Source organism: Lepidochelys olivacea (assembly GCF_965140295.1).
Source record: "Lepidochelys olivacea isolate rLepOli2 genome assembly, chromosome: 7".
NCBI classification, from domain to species: domain Eukaryota; kingdom Metazoa; phylum Chordata; order Testudines; family Cheloniidae; genus Lepidochelys; species Lepidochelys olivacea.
This window is the reverse complement of record NC_140417.1, coordinates 49,095,314-49,115,760: the sequence shown is the minus strand read 5'-3', so window position 1 is coordinate 49,115,760 and position 20,447 is coordinate 49,095,314. Positions and strand designations below refer to the sequence as shown.

Sequence of the window (20,447 nt, the reverse complement as noted above, 5' to 3'; positions counted from 1 at the left end):
GGAGACTACAAAGAGTCCTACTGAAAGGTGAACTGACAGGGCGCAAAGAGGTTACTAGTGGAGTTCCTCAGGGATCAGTCTTGGGACCAATCTTATTAACATTTCTATTACTGATCTTGGCACAAAAAGCGGGAGTGTGCTAATAAAATCTGTGAATGACACAAAGCTGGGAGGTTTTGCCAATACCAAGGAGGACCCGAATAGCATACAAGATCTGGGCAACCTTGAAAACTGGAGTAATAGAAATGGGATGAAATTTAATAGTGCAAAGTGCAAGGTCACACACTTGGGGACTAAACAACAAGAAGATTTGCTGTAAGCTGGGGATGTATAAGATGGGAGCAGCAGAGGAGGAGAAAGAGCTGGGTGACTATAAGCAGTCAACATGGTATGCCCATGAAAAAGGCTAATGCGGTCCTAGGATTCATCGGGTGAGATATTTCCAGTAGAGACAGGGAAGTGTTAGTACCATTACACAAAGCACTGGTGAGACCTCATCTGGGACACACTGTGCAGTTCTGGTCTCCCATGTTTAAGAAAGATGAATTGAAACTGGAACAGGAGCAGAGAAGGGCTATTAGGATGATTCGAGGAATGGAAAACCTACCTTATGAGAGGATAGTCAAAGAGCTTGGCTTGTTTAGTCTAGCCAAACGATGGCTGAGGATATGATTGCTCTCTATCAATACATCAGAGGAATAAATACCAGGGAGGAAGAGGAGTTAGTTAAATTAAGTGCAAATGTGGCCACAAGAACAAATGGTTGTAAACTGACCATTAACAAGTTTAGGCTTGAAATTAGGCAAAGGTTTCTAACCATCAGAGGAGTAAAATTCTGGAACAGCATCCCAAGAGGAGCAGTGGGGGCAAAAAACCTAACTGGCTTCAAGACTTAGCTTGATAAGTTAATGGAGGGGATGGTACGATGAGACTGCCTACAATTGCATGTAGTTGATCTGCGACTGCTAGCAGCAAATATCTCCTATCGGCCAGAGATGGGACAACTAGAGTGGGAGGGCTCTGAGTTGCTACAGAGTATTCTTTCCCAGCTGTCTAGCTGCTGGATCTTGCCCACATGCTTAGGATCTAACTGATCGCCATATTTTCCCCCAGGTAAGATTGGCAGAGACCCCGGGGTTTTTTCCACCTTCCTCTACAGCATGAGGCACGAGTCACTTGCAGGTTTAAATTAGTGTAAATGGTGGATTCTCTAACTTGAAATCTTTAAACTAAGGGTGGACAAATTTTTTGGCCTGAGAGCCACATCTGGGAATAGAAATTGTGTGGAGGGCCATGAATGCTCACAAAATTGGGGTTGGGGTGCGGGAGAGGGTGAGGGCTCAGGTTGGGGGTACGGGCTCCGAGGTGGGGCCAAAAATGAGGAGTTCAGGGTGCGGGAGGGGGCTCCAGGCTGGGGCAGTGGTGCATGGGGAGTGCGGGCTCCAGCTGGGGGTACGGGCTCTGGATGAGGGGTTTGGGGTGCAGTAGGGTGCTCTGGGCTGGGGCAGGGGCTCAGGCTCCAGGCGATGCTTACCTCAAGTGGCTCCCAGAACCAGCAGCATGTCAATTCTCTGGCTCCTACGCGGAGGCGTGGCCAGGCAGCTCTGCACACTGCCCGGTCCGCAGGCACTGCCCCTGCAGTTCCTGGCCAATGGGAGCTGGGGGCGGGGCGGGGCAGGCCTTTGGGCAGGGTCAGCATGCAAAGCGGAGCCCCCTGGCTACCCCTATGCGTAGGAGCCAGAGGAGGGCCATGCCGCTGCTTCTGGGAGCCACATGGAGCGACCCCTGACCCTGCTTCCCAGCCGGAGTTTGAAGGCCAGCTTAAAACAGCTGGCAGGCCGGATCCAGCCCACAGACCGTTGTTTGCTCACCCCTGCTTTAAACCATGATTTGAAGACATCAGTAACTCAGCCAGAGGTTAGGGATCTATTACAGGAGCAGGCGTGAGAGATTCTGTGGCCTGTAATGAGCAGGAGGTCAGACTAGATGATCATGATGGTCCCTTCTGGACTTAGAGTCCATGAGTCAGTATGGTGCTGTGGCAACCTCCAGCAGCTCTTTTTAGCTAGGGCTGCCACAGACCCACTTTCCAGGCGTGTTCAGAGTTGCAGTTAGTTACTGTAGGAATGAGGTTCTTGCTCCTTTTTCTAACCTGGGGGCCTGCAGGGTCAGCACAGGTACAGCAGGGCGAGGCGGAATCCAGCTCACGCAGCAAGGGAATTGTGAGCCCAGCTCAAGTGCAGTGTGCCCGAGTCACTGAACAGACCAAGGCATGTCTTCAGGGGCATATGTACTCAGTTAGTAGTGAGCATGCACGAAGGGGAGCAACCCAGCTTGACTCTCAGACCCCAGGGTGGCCAGCACTTACTCCCACCATTTGTCTTATGGAATAAGTGAGACCTGAATTAGGAACCCCAGGAGGCCGCCTCCTTCCCAGGCCCACTTAGAAGACTTGAGCCTCCCTACGCAATCGCAAACTCTCCAATGGGTAGAACTCTGCACGGATACACAAATTGTATCCGTAGATAGATAGATCTATATATCCGCACCCGCAGGTATAAATTGTGTATGTGTGCAGGGCTCTATCAATGGGTCAGGAAAGACATCGCTCCCTCCGTTGCCCGAGCCAGGAGCCGAGGCAGGCTCCAAACCCAGCCCTTTTCCTGCTGCTTGGATTTCATGGTAACGCTAAGCAACAGCACAGACACCTCTGCCCAAGCTTCTTCCCTGAGAGTGGCTGTCCCTCAGGTTTTCCTCCAGGCCTTCCTCTGGCCCAGCTTTCCCTGCCCCAAAGACACTCCCCCACCCTCTCTAGCCGGAGGCACCTGACTCAACAGGAGCCACCCATGGCTTTGGCACCCCAGCCGCATGTGACCCCGCAGAAAAGCACGGCGTTCCCACACAGCACTGAGTAGCTGATGCCCAGTTACCATGCATGCAAGGGCCAGCACTTGGGTATAAACACGGAGAAGGGACAGTGTCCTCTACCAGAGCCACGACTGAGCTCCCTTCCCCAGGGCACGCCCTCCCCTTCTTGCAGCCCAGACCATGGAAAGTACGGAATTGGCACAGTTGTCAGGTGCTGGATTAAACATGAAATCAGTCTCACCAGGATGGGGTCGTGTCCCCACTCTGCTCCACAGGGCTCCTCATTACTGTGGTATGCTGTCAGCGCAGGACATGAACCAGCTCAGGATGAGCTCTGCCTTGCCAACATCAGCTGACGTGACCCTGCTCAGCAAAGGCAGGAGGGCTCCCCAGCCTAGCAAGGACTGAGGCAAAGCATGTGATTTTCATTTAGGTCAGAAAACTGGGATTTAATTTGTTTGACCCCTTTTATGCCTCTCTCTCTCAATGGCTTCACGTTAGAGCCTCCTAGGCCTGTAAAAACACAGGAGTTTGTATAGAAGAGAGTTCGAAACCTGTAGCAATTATGAGGGCACAGGAGCCAGGATCCCCTCTGGCTACATCTGCCTGCAGAAAACAGGCTACCCTTGATCACAGACACCGAGCCATAAATAGGAGTTTGCTTCTCTCCCAAACATTTTTAGCTTCTTCAACACAGCCACTGATGGCAAAAGAATGTAAGTGATAAAAGAGAGGAACATTCACATTGTAAAGCTATTGCACAGGAGCTACCTAGCAGCTGTTGAGTAGGATCAGACGTGGCTGCTGTTAACCTAGGCGATCATGTACGGGGCCCCTGGCAAAATGGAGCGGGGTGGTTAGGCCTTCTGTATAGAAGTGGTGGAGCACCAACAGTTTGCTGTTGTAATGGATTTACTCACATAGTCTGTGGATTTGCACACTGGCCAGGAAATAACTGTAGTGTATCAAACTTGCACAAAGAGAGTTAGGGGTGTGTGGGGGAGGAAAAGGGAAGGGGGAAGTGGGGAAGGAGCGAAGCCATTCAGCCGCTGCAGTTTTACAACGCTCCCTGCCTGCCAATGCTAGGGCCCTGAAGGAAGAGCTAGCTCTGGGATATTCCAGAAGTGTGTTGCTGTCACAAATAATGCTTCACATTTACACCTGCATCCACAGAACTCGGGGCACTTTACGAACAATGGGCCCTGTAAATATGATTTTCCATGCTGTGTGGATGGGGAAACAGAGGTGCAGATTTGGGGACAGAAGTAGACCTAGTTTCCAGTCCCACACCCTGGCTGCAGGACCATGGTTCTTTGTGATCAGCTGGGGCTAGACTTTACTGCTGTTTCGAATGGTCACTGTGAAGCGGTCACCCCCCCTCCAGGAGCACAGTGCTCTTGCCACGTGTTCTCCTTCTGGACCGGGTTCACTTGGGCGGTTTGGCTCTGTCCCCTAGGTACAGTCAGGGCGGTAAAGTCACTTTAGCCCATTCGATTCCCTTGTGTGCTCTGGCCTGCGTGAAGCAGTAGGTCAGACCAGATGGTCAGAATGGTCTCTCCTGGCCATTAGGTCTATAACTTACCAGCCCAAACCCTTGAGAAGGAAGAACCCCCAACCATCCCATGTGAAAAGTCTCCTGGTGCAGCACTGGCAATGAGTGGCTAGCTCTGGGACAGGAGCATGGAAAGGGGGACACTGGAGTTAATGGGCTTCTCTCTAATCAGCCAGCAAGAATTTCATTACAACTGAAATCTAGATCCTCCTCCTAGCCCACTGCCATGCTGCTAGCAGGGGTGCACGGCCTGCTGCGATGGGCCCTTTCCAACGGGCTGAGCAATCTGTTCAACAATGTGATGAAGCGGACCCAGGAGTTCCAGCTCAGAGACAGAGAAAGGAAACCCAGCATCCCAGGAACGTGTAAACATGCAGGGCCCGGCCAGAAGATGGGGTGTGAAATAATTAGGGTGCCTTAGCGCACTCACTGAAAAGCTGCTCCACCTTCGGCAGCACACACCACTCCTGCAGTGCGCGTTGTATTCCTATTCCTCCCAGAGCTCTCCTGCTGGGGGTCTCCAGTATGGCACTGTGGTAGCCCCCTGCACTGGGGCCATGCCATGGCAATCCCCAGCAGCCCTTTTTACCTACCCAAAAATTAAGTATTTTGGAGTGTTCATCATGTTTCTCTACATTTCCATGGGGGCGGGGAGGCTGGGAAGAAATTATAGCCAAGTATTTTTTAACTTAATGTTCTTAAACTCCATAAAAGCTCAAAGCCACCACCATGCCACATGGACTGAGCTCCTTCATACTGGGCAAACCTTAGTTCAAGGGTGGGCAAACTATGGCCTGTGGGCCGGATCCGGCCCATCAGGGATTTGGATCCAGCCAGCGGGATTGCCAGCCCTGTCGTGCAGCGGGGCCAAGGCAGGCTCCCTGCCTGCCCTGAGCCACTCACGGAAGCGGCTGGCACCACGTCCCTGTGGCCCCTGGGGGAGGGGAGGGCAGAGGGCTCCGTGCGCTGCCCTCACTTGCAGGCACCGCCCCCCTGCAGCTCCCAGTGGCTGGAACCAGAAAACCGCGGCCAATGGGATCTGCGGGGGAGGTACCCACAGGAGAGGGCGGTGCACGGAGCCCTCTGCCCCTCCACCTCTTCCCAGGGATGTGGTGCCTGCAGCTTCTGGGAGTGACGCGGGGCCAGGGCAGGCAGGGAGCCTGCCTTAGCCCTGCTGCACACCGCTGCCACCCTGGAGCCGCTCAAGGTAAGCGGCGCCGGGCCAGAGCCTGCACTCCTCTTGCACCCCAACCCCCTGCCCTGAGCCCCATCCCGCACACCACACCCGCCCCCCTCCACACACACCCCGCACTCCCTCCTGCACCCCAACCCCCTTCCCCAGCCCTACATTCATGGCCCTGCATGCAATTTCCCCACCCAATTTCCCCTCAGGCCAAAAAGTTTGCCCACCCCTGCCTTAGTTCACCTGCCCCATGCTGTTTTTTGGAGGTGCAACCATCTGGTTTACTTTCTTGGCTGTACACCGTCTCCCCTCTGGGAACTCCACCTGCTCATCAAAGGCTGGTCCATGACCAGCACTGATGTCTTTGCACATAGGACTCAAGCTGGGTGACTAATTCCCACTAGTGAGACAAGGTAGGTGAGGTAATGTGTTCAGTTGAACCACATTTTGCTGGTGAAAGAGACAAGACAAGCTTCTGAGCTGTCTCTTCAGCTGTGAGACGGGTACTCAGTGTCACAGCTACAGACAAGGTCAAACAGATAGTTTGCCCTTCCCCACAACATCCCTGTATTTTGTCTGGTTCTCTGCAACAATCTGCATCTTCCTTAAATCTGATGTACTGATCTCAGAGGATCTAAGAAACAGTGAAGCAGACATTTAGATTCTTGATGACATTTTCTACGAAACCCCTATTATTTTAAGAAGGGCCTATATTTTTGGGTCTAAATTACTCCTGATCAAGCAAGAAAGCCTGAAAGTGACTGAAGTGCATGAACATCACCCACAGAATTATTGCGCAGACTTTTCTGGAGGAGGATGTCCCTGAAAGCACAAGGCAACTGAAAATCCGATCTACAGTCTCCAGAGCTTTTCTCTAGCGCAGTGTCATATACCACTAAAAACCATGAAGGCCAGATCCATTGCCAGACAGACAGATATATAGGTAAGTGACTCAGGGTGGAGGAACCAGATTCCTGGGCAGGCTGAAGCCCCTTTTTCCACAGCTGAGCGGAAATCCCACAGGACTGTGATACACAGGCACCGCTTCACTAGCTCTCTCACCCAACACCTCCATCTCCCTACTGTGCTCCCACTGGGACACAGGGCACCAGAAAGCCACTAGCATTTTAAGCATGGGATAGTTGAACTCTGCTCAGAGAAGGTGTACAAAATGTCCACGGCCACTGGAGCACTGGGTACACTAGCGCTGCTATCAGTGACTCAAGACCTTTGTAAACTAGATCTCTGAGACACAGACAAGCTGGCACTTCAGATAGAAGGAGCATCAAAGGGACTTTGACTATGTCTACACGTAAACTGCTGCAGAGCGTCAGTCTAGACACTACATCAGAGGTGGGCAAACTACAGCCCGCGGGACCCTCCTGCCCGGCTGGCTAGCCCCTCTCCCACGCAGCCTCAGCTCACTGCGCTGCCGGCCCGACCCAGTGCTCTGTGCTGTGCGATGGCATGGCTGGCTCCAGCCGGGCAGCACAATTGTAGCACCGCCAGCCACCGGTGCTCCAGGCAGCGCGGTAAGGGGGAGGAGGGATTGGATAGAGAGCAAGGGAGTTCGGGGTGGTGGTCAGGGGGCGGGGGGGTGGACAGGGGTCAGGGCAGTCGGAGGGTGGGGAACAGGGGGGTTGAATAGGGGCAGGGGTCCCGGGGGGGCGCAGTCAAGAAGGAGGGGGGTTGGATGGGGCGGCGGGGGGCAGTCAGGGGTTCCTGGGGTGGTCAGGGAGAAGGGGTGGTTGGATGGGACAGGGGTCCGGGGGGGGTGGAGGGGGGCAGTCAGGAATGAGATGAGGGGTTGGATGGGGTAGGGGGTCCAGGGGGGGATGTCAGGGGACAGGGAACAGTGGGGGTTGGAAAGTTAAGAGTCCCAGGGAGGCCATCAGGGGGTGAGAAATGGGGCAGGGTGGATAGGGGTCAGGGGCCAGGCCACACCTGGCTGTTTGGAGAGGCACAGCCTTCCCTAACTGGCCCTCCATACAATTTTGGAAAACCGATGTGGCCCTCAGGCCAAAAAGTTTGCCCGCCCCTGCACTACACTGATGGGAGGGGTTCTCCCATTGCTGTGGTTAATCCACCTCCCTGAGAGGCGGTAGCCAGATTGATGGAAGCATTCTTCTGTAGACCTAGCGCTGTCTACACCAGGACTTATGTCAGCTTCACTGTTTCTCTCCGAGGTGTGGATTTTTCACATGCAGGAGATGCAGCCCTAAGTCACCGAGGTGATGATTCCATCCTATTGAGAGGGACACGTGGTATCCCTTTGGTAATACCACTGGCTGAGCAGGGGTGCTCACCCTCCATCTCGTCATTGGTCCCCGACAAGATACGACCTCGCACCACACTCCCAGCTAAAGGGAAGGGGAGAGCAGACTGTTCAATTACCCGATACAGGTTTCTGCTGCTGGGGATCAAAGTCCAGGCTCAGTCCCCAGTAACCACCACGATGCAGGTGCCTACAATGAAAGGGACGCTGCTACTTCCATCTGACGCGAAGCAAAGGGGGGCACTAAACTTGCTTACCCCGATTCAGGCTCTCACCGTTTCAAGCCAGTGTAATCTCATTCAATTCGATTTCATCGTCCCCTGGAATGGTGGGAACATGAGGACACAGTAACCCAATGTCAGGCGGCTCTGGATTTTGCTATTTGTTGAGAGTGATCGTCCCATTAATCTGTTTTTAAAGTCACCCCAATAAAATTTGCTAGGAGGTTTCGCCAGCAGCAGCAGCGACCATAGGGACTCAGATGTGATACGCTTAGCTAAATAAAGTGCATGACGAAGCCACAGCCCTGCTGGCAGGCTGAAGATCCTGGGTGGAACAACAGAATATAAACACGCTCCGTCTGTAACAGCCATGTTCCGACTACAGCTGCAGCCCAGGAGTGCGGGGAGGGGATGGCGACTAGGACTGGTGTCAAAGGGACAGACCAGTGGATTTTATTACTCTTTACATTCTCGAATTTCTATGGTCACAGACAGGAAGAACGGCCCAGTGGTTAGGACACCAGAGATATGGGTTCAATCTCCCGCTCTGCCACAGACTGCCTGGGTGACCTCAGGCAAGTCATCTGGACTCTCTACCTCCGTGGAACCAGGGGTGGCCCTTCCCCAGCCAACAGGTAACTCAGGAGGAGAAACACTTTACAGAGCGTGAAGCAGTCAGACACTACAATGAGGGGAGCTATAAGCCACAGCTAGATACCAAACGGCAGGCCTAGTCTGGGCGTGATGTGAACGAAGAGGGTACACGATCCTTTCCAGCTACTTTCACGTGATGAATTACAGTAGTCCCAGCCAAAGGTGGCTTCCCAGGGTGCATCGTGCTGTCAGGCTGAGTGTGCCCAGATAGCAGCAAGCTGGTTCTGTAGCAGCACGGTCCAGGAGTACATTGGCATCAGCTGGAAATCTGCTATGCTCAGCAGCCAGTAGGTCTGTTGCGTCACATTCTTAGCACCGACGTGCGCATTCAGCATGTTCTCTTCCCACTCCTCGTGCAGTACTATTTGGGGGCTGGCATTTGGAAAGCACAGTTTTACTATGCACAGGGAGTGGAAGGCTGGGCTGCAGCCTGGCGAGATGACAGGGACAGGGCAGCCTCTGAAGCAACGGATCCATCTCCGGAGCTTCTTGACTGATTACAGAGTTTTATTCCAGTGGCGAGTTTAGTTTTCCTGCAGGTTTCAGAGACCTGCGAGTGCCTCTTTGGTGCGTTGAAGTAAAGCTGGACCACTTCAAACGACAGGAGGCAGGGCTTTGCCATCTGGCCCCAAAACCTTCCAGTCTTGCTGCAGTGCTAGTGAAGAGCTAAGGCAGGTACCCTCAGCCCTGGCAGCTGCATCCCCCCCCTCCCAGCTAATGCTCACGCAGTGCTGGGGGGGGATTAGCTGCACTGCAGCCTCTTGGAATGGGAAGAAATTTGGCTAGGGAAGCCAAAAATTTAAAAACTGAATGATAAAGTATCAACAGATGGGAAGCCAATGCTTATTTCTACCTCTATCCTGTGGGTCAGTCTGGTGCTTGTGAAGTAAAGAGAGTAAGTGCACTGGATAGACACGCTCCCCCACTCCTGCCCGCAGCTCTCACACCCCTGTGCCAATGCACTTTTGTCCTGACCTGCAGCCCCCTGCTATTCCAGATCTGGGATCCCTGCACCACGCACCAGGGTACAGCACGTTCAGCCTCCATTAGAGCAAACGGAGACAGACATTTAGGAGGGCAGAATAGTTCAGTGTATTTCCACTGTGCTAATTCCTCTCCTACAAGCCAGTGACACTAAGACACGGCTATCGACGTTATCCTTCTCTAGCACCATTAATCAGAGGATCTCAAAGCACTCTAGACAGGAAATTAACTCTTGACCCTGCCCAGCAGGTATTATTCCCAATTTACACATGGGGAAACTGAGGCACGGAGGGATGAAATGACCTGGCAAGGTCACCTAGTAGGCTAGTGGCACAGCCCCGAATAGAAGCCAGGTAACAGCTGCAGCCCAGGCCCAGCTCTGATGAGGTCAGTGGAGTGCAGCTGTTTATTTCAAGAAATAATTTGGCCGGGGGCCACCGGAGTCACAGCCCCATGCTGAGCCTGGCCTCCCCCACAGCCAGCACAGCAGGAGCATTGATTAGCTAATCCAACAGGTGCCCAGGGTACACGGCAGGAGCTGGAAACGGGGACAGGGCTTGGTTCTGATCTTAACTGCACCACTGTGGCTACGGCAACATTACAAGCTCCCTCCCTGGGAGAGGGATCAACATGTCTCCTCACTTTCCAGCCTGGCTGCCAGTTGCAGCGGGACACAAATGGAGGGGACGTTCTCACAGGCCGGCTGAACTCCTCAGTGAGAGTCAGCGTTGCCGAGTCGAGCCTAGCTCCCAGCAGGCCGGCTGTTAGGCTGGGCAAGGATTCAGCTACAGACACGTTAGACAGCACGGCCCAAACTATCAGCACCTATGTTGTGTCTACAACAGCACACTAAACCTGGGTTTGGGGGACTCGGGTTTATGCGCTCAGTGTTTCCAAGCCCATGCTCGAGTGTCCACACTGCACTGTGCTAATGCATCCACGCTGCACTACGTGGCCTTCTGACTCAGGGCTGCGGCTTGAGCCACGTCCACACTGCAAAAATGATGGGACTCAGGCTCTGACCCACCTTCTAGCAGGGTCAGACCTGAGACAGACTGATTTGTGTGTGGCTGGAAAGGTGGCTTGGGCTCAAACCCAAGCTGGAACCTGGGCTTAGTGTGCAATGAAGATACTCTGGCAGGCTGCCTGCAAGGATACAAGCGGGTTGCCCCTACCTTTGACATAAGAAAGCTAATTAAAGCTGTACGCCTTCTCAGGCCTGACCCGCGTAAGGGCTGCAAGTCCCAGCATGCAACAGCCCACATTGGCCCAAGTCTGCAAGGCTCAAGATAGGGCGCCACATGCTTAGACCCAGAGGCTGCACTGCCTTGTTAAAAGCCAAAGCATTTGCAGGTGCGCCACGCTGAGAGAATTGCTTTGCTGGCAGGACAGGTTCCCGTCTTCCTAGGGAAAGCTAAGGTTGAATGGGATGAGCCCAAGTGACACCAGGAGAAGTGAAATGAAGGGGCTGGCATGTCTTGCAGCTCCCACTTACTTGAAATGCAGATCCTTAAACGTGAAGTGAGTCTCTACAATGCCCGTGGTCTTCACCCTGGTCCTTAGCACATCCTGCTGGGTTGGAATGTAGTCCCCTCTGGCTATCCTCTCCAGGTCATTCAGGTAGCTGCCAAGAGAACACAAAGGAAGCTGAGTCAGCAAGGCAAGCCAAAGGACGTGGCTTGGTGCGGTCTCAGGGCTCTGCTCTCTCAGCTACTGCACAGACCGGGTGCTTTGGGGGAAAACAGGAAAGTGGGCCACATTGCAGCATTGGTTCCAGAGGGACTCAGACCCACCGGTATGGCAGGATGATGGGAGTATAGCTGCCCAGGGAACATTTCCATGTTTGTTAAATAAAGTCCCCTTCACACCTACCTCCAGGCCAGCGAGTAGGGGAAAGAGGCTGGCAGAGATTCCAGCAAGCTGGATCCGTTCCCTAGAGAGAGCATGCAGCCTCAGCCCAAACAAACTGCGGGTGAGGAATCATGTGAGAAAGCGACCCCAGCTGCGCTTCATCCTCCATACGGAGGCATGGCTCATGGAAACTACACAGAATCATAGAAGATTAGGGTTGGAAGAGACCTCAGGGGGTCATCTAGTCCAATCCCCTGCTCAAAGCAGGACTAACACCAACTAAATCATCCCAGCCAGCGCTTTGTCAAGCCAAGCCTTAAAAACTTCTAAGGATGGAGATTCCACCACCTCCTTAGGTAACCCATTCCAGTGCCTCATCACCCTCCTAGTGAAATAGTGTTTTCTAATATCCAACCAAGACCACCCACACTGCAACTTGAGACCATTGCTTCTTGTTCTGTCATCTGCCACCACTGAGAACAGCCGAGCTCCATCCTCTTTGGAACCCCCCTTCAGGTAGTTGAAGGCTGCTATCAAATCCCCCCTTACTCTTTTCTTCTGCAGACTAAACAAGCCCAGTTCCCTCAGCCTCTTCTCGTAAGTCACGTGCCCCAGGCCCCGATCATTTTCGTTGCCCTCTGCTGGACTCTCTCCAATTTGTCCACATCCCTTCTGTAGTGGGGGACCCAAAACTGGATGCAATACTCCAGATGTGGCCTCACCAGTGCCGAATAGAGGGAAATAATCACTTCCCTCGATCTGCTGGCAGTGCTCCTACTAATGCAGCCCAACATGCCATTAGCCTTCTTGGCAACAAGGGCACACTGCTGACTCATATCCAGCTTCTCATCCACTGTAATCCCTAGGTCCTTTTCTGAAGAACTGCTGCTTAGCCAGTCAGTCTCCAACCTGTAGCATGTCCCAGCATGCAGTGCAGCAGGCTCCTCAATCAAGGTGGAGCACTGCATGGTGGGATGTGTAGTCCAGGCAGGCTGGGGGCTGAATATGTAGGCTGAACTTTGGCTCCTCCTGCATTTTTACTCAGTACTTTCACTAGTGGGAGTCATCTGCACTAGCTAAAGGATTTTGCTCCCCATTGAAACCCGTCAGAGGTCTTCTGAGCTATTGAAATAGTGAGGCTGGTACAGTCAAACCAAGGGCCATGGCTGCATCATTCTGAAAACAAGCCCCATTTGTAAAGGTGGGGGTCTTGTGCACCATTACTGTGTTATGCTGCTCTGCAGCATGCATCTGCCAGCCTTGTGGATTTCCTTGCTCCTGGCTGGGTAGAGTGCAGTCCCTGGGTATAACTGGAGCTTTTCTGGAGGAGTAGATCCTGTCTGGTGCTCAGGGCAGGGCTGTTTTTTCCCCACCCCATTCTGAGCTAATCACAGCTACGGAGCTGCATTGATACGGAGCTGCTCTCAGGAAAAAACGAAGAAAGGAAAGTATTCATCACTATGGCAACAAACCACACAAAGAGCGGAAACAATTGATGGTTGTGCACCATTTATAGTCAAAAACACAAACCCCTCCATCCTGGGAGGAAGAGGGAGGTGCCGACGTAGGGGAGGAGATGGGAAGGCAGTGCTGCAGCCCAGGCAGAAATACCCTGATGGGGCAACTGCCTCCGTTGCCAGCTGGAGATGATCAGCAAACACTCCCTACCCCTTCCGCCCCGGCACAGTTCATAGGGCCCTCGCTGCATGCAGCACAGCTGCGCGGGGTCCTGTTGGAGGAGTTGGGAGAAGGGCTGACAAGATGCAAAGAGTGGCTTCCCCAAAAACACCAAGAGCGTGACGATCCTGTACTGCTCCTGGTGCGATTCAAAGATCCCCCCCGGATTAAGTCCTTAACTAAGCATAATCCCCACCCCACAACAATAGAGATGTGGGGTGCTGAATCCACAGGTCCTGGCATGCCTTGCGTCCAGGCTGCTCAGATCAAGGCATAGCATTCATGCTGGGGCCTACAGCCCACCCAGGCTGCACCTCTGGGGGTACCTACACCACAATAGGAGGTGTGGCTGCAGCATATGTAGACAGACCCACACTAGCTCTGATCTAACTAGAGCAGTGGTTCTCAAACCTTTTTTTTTTTTTTTATTATTATTATTATTAAGTGGACCAGTTGAAAATTGCTGAGGGTCTCGGCAGACCACTTAATGATCTTTCCAAATGTCGTTTGTACCGTTAGCTAACTATTGTAAAGCACTTTGGATAAAAGCACTACATAAAAAAACCTTAAACATTTTTTTGTTCCACAAATAAAAGCACACAACTCATATTTTAATATCACTAGTCTTACCTTTCTAATGCAATGGATGTGCCCTCGGAGGCTGGGAAGGAGTGGGGGGTCTCTCCCTCTCCTCCCTACTGGGGCTGGGAAGGAGGGGGTGTCTCCCCCATCGCAGCAGCCCCAGACCAGAGGCTGGGAAGGAGAGCCATCTCTCTCCTGCAGCTGCAGCCTTGGAGCTAGGGAAAGTTGCCTCTTTCTCTAACCACCACAGCCCTGCACATACCAAATTCCCCCCACCCCCTCTTCTCACCCCACTACCCCCTCCCACCTACCAATTATTCCCCCCAAGGCCACCACCCCACCTTACACGTGCATCTTCTCCAGGGTCCAGGCACCTAATTAGTGGAGCCACGCCTGCGTAACTCCACTAATTAGGTGGGTGGCCCTTTATTCTCTCGTGTGCACCTTAGACGGAACTATCCACGGACCTCCTGAATGGAGAACGGACCACAGTTTGAGAACCTCTGAGCTAGAGCAAAGCTAGCTCAAGTAACAATAGCAGTGATAGGCAGGGGCCACTCAAGGATGTTTAGGGGTTCTGGGTGGGCGAGGCAAGCCCATACAGCTGAAGCCTCACTGCTATTGTTACTTGTGCTGGCTAGATCAAAGCTAGTGTGAGCAAGTCTACACATGCTGCAATCTCACCACCCAACTGCAGTGCAGACAGACCCTCTGAATTACAGGGAAGGGCAATTCAGTGCTCCACTGGTGACATTTTGGGGATCCCGATCAAGTGTTGGCTGCTAGATTTAGCGTAAGTCACTCTTTAGAGTCCTGATCTTTCCAGCAGAGGGAGCAGTCTGTGACAGAAACCTAGCTCAAGGCTTTCTCCCTCAGCTGAGACCTGTACAATGACTGGTGAAAATGGCCTTAATCCAAGAGATCTCACAGACAGGACAGCAGATTACACCTGGAGATGTAGCCCTGTCGAACGCACGGGAAGCCCTGGTGGTCCCAGAGGCGGTGACAAGGGAGAGGCAAGTATGCTGTCTCAGCTCATCAGACTGGCATCATGGGGTTTTAAAGCAAAGGCTCTGGATGGGTGTAGTGCACAAATCAGAGCCCCCAGCAGGATCAAGCCTGCACATCTGTACTCCAACCTTACGTACTTCTACTGTGACCGCCAGCTCCAGTAGCCTGGCATCAAGTATCTACAGAACTTTCATCTGCCAAGCAAACTTCAGGGCCAGTCCTTTCTCTCTGCTTCAAAGCCGTTGGGGATAAGTCTGAGCTCTGGGTAGCACTGGCAGTTACTGTGGACTCAGTCTAGGAAGCAGTCTACAAAAGCAGTATCCGAGCACAGCAGCACCTTTGAACATTTGACGTTGCAGGCTCAGGAATCCTGCCCAGGACACTGCCTGGGAGGTCAGCGAGAGTTTAAATTGCCCCAGCTCAGTTGCTTAATTCGATTATTACACTCAGGCATCCTTTAAGCAAATTAGAACCATGTTAATCAGGGGATTTGCAGCACCCTAATCTGGTGAGAGCTAAACTTTGAGATGACAGATTCCCCTCCATCACAGAGGACAAAGGGGACTGGGCTGGGGAATGGCAGGTGCAGCGCAGTTATTACATGGGAAAAATCACAGAGTAACACGTATCCCTCAGGAGAGCTCCTCACTTTCCCACTGTGCTAATTAACATCCATTTCCCTTCCAAGGGAGTTTTAAAGGCTGCTCTTCAAGAGCTGGGGAATGGAAGTTGCAGCTTGCGTCACAAGATGGGTTTGTGCCCCCAGCAGAGAGCAGCCTGCAGCAAAGCAGGGACAAGTCCCAAGTTTGGGCCCACACCAAGGAGCACATGAAAGGCCTTGCCTCCTGATCAGCCACAGCATGGCCCAAGGAGATCCTGCCACCTGCAAACATTTGCATGCAGTGCAAGTCTGCCTACATGAGGCTTTCCGGGCACTGCTCCCAAGAGAGCACTGCAGGCAAGTGGGATTTGCATAGGTGAATCTCAGCCAGAGCTCAGCCATGCTGTCCATCCCTCACTCTGCCAGATGCACATGCTCCAGGACATGTCAATACCCGACACATGGGAAAGCTGGCAGGTGCTGGGCACACTCATCTCAGAGAAACCTCAAAATGTCCAAGCCTCAGGTCTGGAGTCTGCTGAAAACCACATTTAAAGCTAGACCTCTAGTAGGGACCGAAGACTGGAATGCTAACCTTCAACACGGGTCCCTACCCTGAGGCTGGCTGGACGATGCAACAGCCACCAGCTCCTTGCGGTGCATCCACCTGGCTTCCACATGAGCTGTTCCACTCCCTGAGCTCCTGGCAGTGAGCACGCCCATGGTCATTGTGAGATAGAGCACCTGCATACGAATGGTAAGGGACTGACCTCAGGGCCACCAGGGGAACACACTTAATGTGAGAGGGAGAGCCAAGGGATCAAAGGGGAGCCTGAAATACCAGTGCCAGGCAGGGAGCCAGTGGCTCTGGCCAGTGGCTCAGCAGCAAAGACCATAAAGTGATGTTGATTTACACCAGCTGCGCATCTGGCCCCCAGATTTTTTTCTGGTCTTCAGTCCAGTGAGCAGGTGCGCTTGCAGGAAGACACTGGGTGTTCTCTGCACCCTCCTAGCCCCAGAGATCCCCGCAGGAGGGGATGCCGGCCCTGCCCAAAGCCGGAGCTTCACCCACTCCGAGGGCATGGCTCCAGCATGCTCACTCTCTTCTTTAAAAAGAAAGGCCTGACCGCATTATGCAAATGAGCTGGCTGCTCAAAAACAGCCGGAAACTCTTTCAGCCTCACAGTACAAAAACAGGAAGCAAAAGCCAGGGGCTGGGCTGGGCTGCACAAGCTGAACTGCTATTGTGGCCTTTCGTACACCTCCCCCCTTCCCCGCCCTCCTCTCCCACTGGGGACCAGGCTGTCATGAGGATTCCAAGCTCCGCTAGCACAGGGTGCGCCACATTGGGTTAGAGATCAGAAACTCCCTTTTCCCACCTGCTGAGTGTCCTTAACCCGCTGAGTCCCTGAAGTGATTCCTTAGCTGGCTGGAGGGCCAATAAGCCCCGTTTGCGGCTTGGTGCTACACAAACAATGCATTAGCCCTGGGGCCGCTGAGATGACAAGGCCTGAACTCAGAGAAAAGCTTGTGGCAGCTCAAGTCTTTCCTGACGGCTGCTGCTTTGCATTCGCAGTAAAGATTCGCTAGTTCCAGGGCCACAGGGGGTCCCAGCATCCTTGGCAAGGCGAGTTACCCCCGTTTGTCCTGCATTAGAGCCCCAACACCATGACAAAGGGGAAAGTGAGGCAAGGAACGCTGCAGCTCAGCCAGTGGGGAACGAACCGCTGCGTGGGCAGCACTGCAGCTCCGTGCTGGGGCAATGCAACCCAAGAGCCCTGCTGGGGAGGGGGGCGGAGGGTGCTGCACTTTCCGCACTTAACAAGACAAAGTGAAGTGCTGCCAAGGCAGCCGTGGCTTACACACACTGGCGGCTCCAGAGAGCAGGGTCTTGTGATCTGTTTGCACCACCCCCTCCTGGAGACCCCCAGGGAATGCTTATTAGAGGGCTTGCAGCCCTACCGGCACCCTAAAGACTAGGGCACATAGGCACCGAGTTTTATTTTTTTCCCCTGGGGGATGCTCCACCCTCACTCCGCCCCAAGGTCCCACCCCACTCTGCCCCCTCCCGAGGCCCCGCCCTCGCTTCACCACTTCCCATACTGCTCCGCCCTTTCCCTCAAGACCCTGCCCCCACTCCACTCCACCCCACCCCCGAGGCCTCGCCCTCACTCCAGCTCTTCCCACCCTGCTCCAACCCCTCCCCCGAGGCTTCCGGCCACTGCTCTCCCCCAAGTGCCTCCCTCAACTGCCGAACAGCTGTACCCCAGGTGCTTGAGCCCCAGAGCACCCACAGAGTCGGCGCCTATGCTAGGGCAACTCTCCAGCGAGGGGGATGGGCGCTGCGGAGATCCAGTCTCCTTCCCAAAGGCTAAAGCTCTCAAGTGGCAGGCTTATGTTTCACCAGAGCAGCAACGACCACCAGGGAGCAAGGGGGGGGGGGGGAGGGGAGGAACAGGCCATCCTGGTCTCCCAGCCTTTGGCTCATCTATTTCACTGGTAAGCTCTGGGAGGCATGGACAGTCTCTCGCTGTCTGGAAGTTAAAGGCACCTAAGGGAGTTAGGAACACAGTGCCCACTGATCCCAGCGAGTTAGTGTACATACAGTACCTAGCACCGTGAGTCCCGATCTTGACTGGGACTTTACACACCATCCAGTTACTTATATGTAAGGCTACGTTTTAGTCCTGGGTATTTTTAGTAAAAGTCATGGACAGGTCATGGGCAATAAACAAACATTCACGGCCCGTGACCTGTCCATGACTCTTACTATATACCCGACAAACTTGGGAGCAGGGAGCTGGGGTCCATGGGTAGCAGCGCGCAGCCGGGGACCCCCGCTGCTGCTGGGGGGCGCGGCCAGCAGGCTCCCTACCTGGCTCCGCACCTCCCCCACCAGCAGCAGCACAGTTTGGGTGTGGTAGGGGAACGGGACAGGGTGAGGTGGGCTCTGGGAGGTGCTTACCTGGGGGGCTCCCCAGAAGCAGCGACATCCCCCTCGCTCACCTGCTAGGCAGAGGTGTGGCCAGGCAGCTCTGCGTGCTGCCTCCGCAGCTCCCATTGGCCATGGTTCCCAGCCAATGGGAGCTGTGAAGCCAGCACTCTGAGCCAAGGCAGTGCTGCCTGGCCACGCCCCCACCTAGCAACTGAGCAAGGGGGATGTTGCGGCTTCCGGGGAGCCCTCACAGGTAAGTCCTGACCAGAGCTCACCTCACCCTGTCCTGTGCCCCAATCCCCTGCCCCCTCCCACACCCAAACTCTGCTGCTGGGGGGTGGGAGAGGGTGGCCCAAGACTGCCCCAGCAGCAGCCAGTGCTTACCCGCAGCCTTACTTATATGGCCCTAATCTCAGAGTCATCTATGGATTTTACCACCCCCGCACACGTGTGGGCTAGGCAGTGGCATTATCCCCACTGTACAGACGCGGAGCTGAGACTGGGGAGAATTAGGCCAGGTTTACACTAGAAATGTTTGCCGATTGAGCTATGTTGCTTGTGGGGAGGGTGACATTTCAGCACTGACAAAGGCCTTCGTGCAGACAGTTACACTGGTGAAAGAGGGCTTATGGCTTATTTTGTTTGGGGAACCAAGATAAGCTGTACCAGTCACCCTTCCCCAAGGTAGACAGGCCCATGGTCACCCAGGAAGCCTGTGGCACTGCGAGAAATCAAAGCATAGTCTCAGTGCCACACCCTACCCACTAGCCCTGGCAATACAAATCAACAACAAATGAATCAACCCTGACGCTAGGGCCACATCTAGATTTGAAGAGTTTATCCGGGATGATCAATGCAGTTCCCTCACCAAGGGGATCTCTAGCTTCCCTTGGCTGCTCCTGGCAGGAACTGAGCTTTTCCTGTGATGCTGGTGACTGGGGGAGGAGTCTGCAGGATCCCACACCCATGCGGGACTGTCTGGGTACAGCCAGCACACACTGTGCCTGCCACTTTGTTCTGATTGCAGCCCTCCCATGGAGTGGTTCCATTATCACGAGCATTACCGAGTTCCTTCCCGCACAGCTACAAGTTCCCTGCCGCAGGCCAGGCGGCCTTTCTACGTAACACTGGCACAACAAAGCAAGGAAGGGTGGAGAGCTCCTGGACTCCTGCTCGGCTGAGAAAAGCTTATGCAAGATCATCCAAAGAAACACAGCCTTTGCCCTGTGCTTATCGCTAGATGCAAAGAGATACCGGCTTATTGTCACTGTCCTATTAGCTGTGTGCTGACAATAAGCCCTGGGAAAACAAAGATAATTAAGGTGGCTTATTTGCAGAGGTAAATCGCTGGCTGTGTCCTACTTCTTGGGCTGTCTTGGCTATACACACACTAGCCATGCTTTACCAGTACAGCTATACTGGCAACGCTCCTAGCGTGGGTGCAGCGGCACTGGGGAAAGCTGCACTTTGTCCCTGGATAGTGAAACCAACCCCCACGAGCGAATCAAGCTCCACTGGTGAAAGCACAGTCCTGACAGCAAAGCTGCATCTCCACTAGGGCCTTCCGCTGGCACAGCTACGATGGTCGGACTGCTTCACACCCTGCCTGGCCCAGCTCTGCAGGCAGACACCATAGTGTAAACCTGGCCTTGGTCATCACTCTGTCTAGCCACCGACCCACAGCCTCCGGCGTTGGGTACTGTGACAGGGTCGGGCCAGATGGCTACAGGAGAGTGATCCTATTGGGATCCGGGAAGTGGGCGGGCAAAGCCCACCCACTGCTAAAGGCTCCCCCACAGCCTAAGAGGGGGATCCACAGGACCTGGACACCAAATAAATCCAGGGGACAACTAATGAAATAACAGGGACAGGAGTGTGGTCAAAGGGTCAAACGAAGAGAACCGGATGGGGACACCGAGCAGAGAACCCCAGACAGCGCCCACTGCTCCTCAAAGGCGTCAAGGGAGTCAGTGGACGCCGCCCAGAGGAACTCTGCCCGGATACGTGAATTTACGGAGGATCGGAAATAGGCCCCACAGTCACAGGAGACTCC

The 20,447-nt window shown here is 53.8% G+C and overlaps 1 protein-coding gene across 1 annotated transcript in view; it reads right to left on the bottom strand.

Annotated features, from left to right (window-relative positions):
* GNAI2 (G protein subunit alpha i2) overlaps nt 1–20,447 on the bottom strand; it is a 197,626-nt gene that overhangs the window by 26,696 nt on the left and 150,483 nt on the right. The window contains exon 5 of the mRNA XM_084633229.1: nt 11,233–11,361. Coding sequence (XP_084489355.1) covers nt 11,233–11,361 — 129 coding nt within the window. The remainder of the gene's footprint in view (nt 1–11,232; nt 11,362–20,447) is intronic.